This window comes from Trachymyrmex septentrionalis, unplaced genomic scaffold (genome assembly GCF_001594115.1).
Source record: "Trachymyrmex septentrionalis isolate Tsep2-gDNA-1 unplaced genomic scaffold, Tsep1.0 scaffold126, whole genome shotgun sequence".
Classification (NCBI taxonomy): Eukaryota; Metazoa; Arthropoda; class Insecta; order Hymenoptera; family Formicidae; genus Trachymyrmex; species Trachymyrmex septentrionalis.
In genome coordinates this window covers 312,184-316,112 of record NW_017304395.1, presented here as the reverse complement: position 1 = coordinate 316,112, position 3,929 = coordinate 312,184, and the positions used below count along the sequence as shown (strand labels likewise).

General features: G+C 28.9%; 1 protein-coding gene across 7 annotated transcripts in view; it reads right to left on the bottom strand.

The window, feature by feature from the left end:
- Window positions 1-3,929, bottom strand: part of LOC108756164 (calcium-binding mitochondrial carrier protein SCaMC-2-like) — a 39,040-nt gene that overhangs the window by 22,891 nt on the left and 12,220 nt on the right. For all 7 annotated transcript variants that reach the window (XM_018499774.1, XM_018499781.1, XM_018499822.1 and 4 more), the window contains one exon: window positions 108-266. In XM_018499774.1, coding sequence (XP_018355276.1) covers window positions 108-266 — 159 coding nt within the window. The remainder of the gene's footprint in view (window positions 1-107; window positions 267-3,929) is intronic.

Genomic DNA, 3,929 nt, shown 5'->3' with positions numbered 1-3,929 from the left:
TAAATATATATATATAATTATAATTATATAAAACAGTAAATTTAATAATAATAAATTTACAGCTTTGTGAATCACCTAAATTGAAGGAAAATCATGCAAATGCTTACTTGTAGATAGACTTTGATACGATCTAGAGGCGCAGTGCAAGTACGTGATACGGCACCTGCTATTCCGCCAGATACTAAATGTCGCCACCACATCCCAGACACCATCTCACCCTTCGTGAACTCTTCGGGGACGCCGATGTCCTCTCCGATATCCATATACTAAAAAAAAAAGAAATTACAGTACAGATTAGTATATAGAATTTCATCAACTGTCTACTTTTTTATTTCACGGAGTTAATCAATCTAACTTCTGATAGAGGCTCAAGTAACATTATCACATCTACGCATATACATATTATCACTCACATAAATGACACATATATGTCATATATATCGTGACGTTATGATACATATATTTATGTAAAGGATAAAATTAAAAGAATCAATTATCCAAAAAAGTGTAAATAAAACAAGTGTTTTTTTTTTACATTTCTGAATAAGATGACTTTCTGAATAAGATAAAATTACTCAAAAGTTTATAGAGAACATCTCGAAAATTGAGTACGAACATGATATATTTATCTAAATATCAATTCTTGTCTAATTTTTTAAATGTTCCCCAAACACCACAAACTTTTTAATAATCTTATCGTATCCAAGAGATCAAAAAAAGATCAAAACACTTTTTTTTATTATACACCTTTTTGGACAAAAATCAGTCTTCTTTTTAGAGGATGTTAAAAAAAGGCTCAAAAAGAGATGTCAGTAAAAGAAAGTGCATTTTTGGATATTTTTATTCTCCAGATACAAGTTATTAAAAAGTTCACGTTTGGGGAATGTCTTGAAAATTGAGCAAAAACAAAAATTCAATTTTTTAAATGTTCCTCAAACGGAAATACGAATTTTTTAATAATTTTATCATATATCCAGAGAATCAAAACCTAAAAAAAAATTTAAAAAAAACATTCCTTTTGATTCCTTCACACTTATACCTTTTTAAAAAAAATTGGCACTTTTTTAACATCCTGCTTTATTTGATGAATAAATTTTGTTTCACATTTTGCGAAAAACTTATTCTACATAAAAATTTGTCAGCTTATACTAATGAAAATTAAAAAGTACATTAATAAAATATTCATAAAAACAAACTATTCTCCCAGAATTAATATTAGTTCTCCTTAATAATGAACCGTCAATAATATTTAATTAATATAATTATATAAATATATTTATATTTAATCTACATTTAATTTGTCTAACAATTATTTATGATAATAATTTTTAAGAACACATAGTTATTTGTAAATTTATTGTCAAAAATATTTGCATCATTTATAAACTTATCATCCTTTATATCAATTGGGAATTCATAGAATTTCTATTTTTACAAACACATTTTTTTTATCTATTTTCGAGCAATTATCGCTACCCGCTGACATTCACTGCTAAGGTCTATTGCTGAATTAAAACTTTTGGAACTTAAAGTAAAATAGGTATATATTTGATATTTATCGAAAGCGAGAAAGAGAATTCTAGTGCAGTCCAGTGCAAAAACAGACCACTAGTATGTTGAAGATCTACAGTGCACGTAATATACATATGTTATACATTTTGATATTGATAGTGAATATCAAAACAATCTCTCTTTATCTGATCCTTAATGCAAATATCGATCGAGATAAGATTATTGTCGGCTACCTTTTTCTTAAACTCTCACATCGCGTACATACCATACACACACACGCGCGCGCGCGTGTGTGTGTATATTAGGTTGAGTAAAAAGTCATCGCGTATTTTTTAGCTCAAAGTTGTATATACAATATCTTCGTCAATAATGAATGAAATTCAAATTTAAAAAAAGGGGGTTTTAAAGCTTGAAATCTCTACTTTTAAAAGCTTATCACATTTTTTAAGTTTATATGAGTTTGATAATTTTTACATACCAAAAACTACGAGCTGAAAAAGACGAAAAATTTTCTTCTCACTTTGTGGATTTGTAACGTGTCCAAAACGAATTTGAGAAAATTTTCGATTACCTATCGTGAAAGCTTGATACTTTCCCTACAAAATCTTTTTTTTTAAATATTCCTACGACTTTTGATTACTGAGTTATCGCGGATTAAATAAAAGAATTATTTTGACTTTAATTGCTCATAACTCCATTAAAAATTGTCGTATCGTATAATTTAAAAAAGAGATTTTTAAAGCTGAAACTTTACTCTATTAAGATATATTTATATTGTTGGTAAGAAAGTAATTGCGGTTTTTACTGATAGATGTCTTTTAAAAAACGCGATGACTTTTTACTTAACTTAATATATGAATCGCTTGAATTGCTTATCGTAGCAGAGGTAAACTTATTATACTGCTACGTTTCGACGAAGGTAATCAGATCCGTGTACAATGGCACTATTGCATTACAAACATTCTTTTACAAAACTAATGCGTGTTGTAATTCAAAACCTAGTGTATCGGATCCGCGACTCGACCTTTGTAATAAAAATTATCATTAATTTAATAATCTTCAAAATATGCCTTTATCTTTATATAAAGATTTCACTAGACTTCCTTTGACCTTTTATTCAACTGTTTACCATCTTTTATTTTATTTATAAAACAATATAATTATTTTTATATATGTAAATATTCAGTACTATTTAAACATTTTATAAGAACAATATTAAAGAACGTTATAACGAATATTGTACAAATAACAAAATATTTATATTTCTCTCTTCTTTTCTCCCATCACATAAATTTTACAAGCATGAAAATCGAGATCGTTACAACACTGCATACCTTAACATTATAAATATTACGTCACATTTATTTTCGAAAACAAAACTTGGATTCTACCATGTAATTTCGTTTTTTTATATTCTCTCTTTAATTAATATTTATTTATTATAATACGCAATTAATAGACAGAATATCTTAAAATAAGTAGTTATTTTTTTATTAAAATCAAAACAGATAAAGAATATTCAGATAAAACGCTTTTATGAGTCATCGTTAAAGCTCGCATTATATAGTTCAATTTAAGCTATTGGATTTGAAGTTTATTTGTTTGTTGTTACATACCATTTAACTAATCTCGTAGTCATAATCTCGTAGTCATAACCTGTGACGTAATAATTTTGCGAAATCACGATCGGGCCTGCTATTCGAAGACGATGAAACATTATTGCAGTATTCTCGGTACAATAGTACGATATCGTAATTCAAGTAAAATATTCCAAGTAAAATGATACTCGCGAATCGTCGAACGATAGAGTCAACTACGAACTAAAAAGATTCCCCAGCATCTCTTGGCTCTGGGCGACGAGCCAGCCAGTCTACAGATACAATATTCTAGGCCTGTTCCTTCTGAAGCTATAATTTTCTCAAAATAAAACTGATGTATCGTTTTATAAGTAAAACTAGAAGAACAGAATTAATTTAAATGGCAGAAAATGGATTAAGATAATAAAATCTAGTATTGGCTCTAATAACAATATTAAGGCCATGCCACACGGAAAAAAACTTATGCAATAAGACATAAACAATAAGGTAGGTACTGGAATTTATTTGCAACTTTTAGCCAATTTTCAGCTTGATTCCCGCCTCTTACCTCACCAATCCGCGCACAGTCTAAATGCCGATCGGCATTAGAAATCTAAATAGATTTCAACCATTTCGCTTACTCTACGGACTTACTCTACGTAATTACTCTACCTATTACATCCCCAGTTACAAGTGATTGAGCGATCAATATCGAATTAACATCGATCGACGTTGAATTAATATCGATTTGACGTCAAGTGATGTTGAATCAGCATCGATTTGACGTTGATCGATCAATCATTTCTGGCTGGGTCGGAAAACCAAACGGAAAAGCTTAAA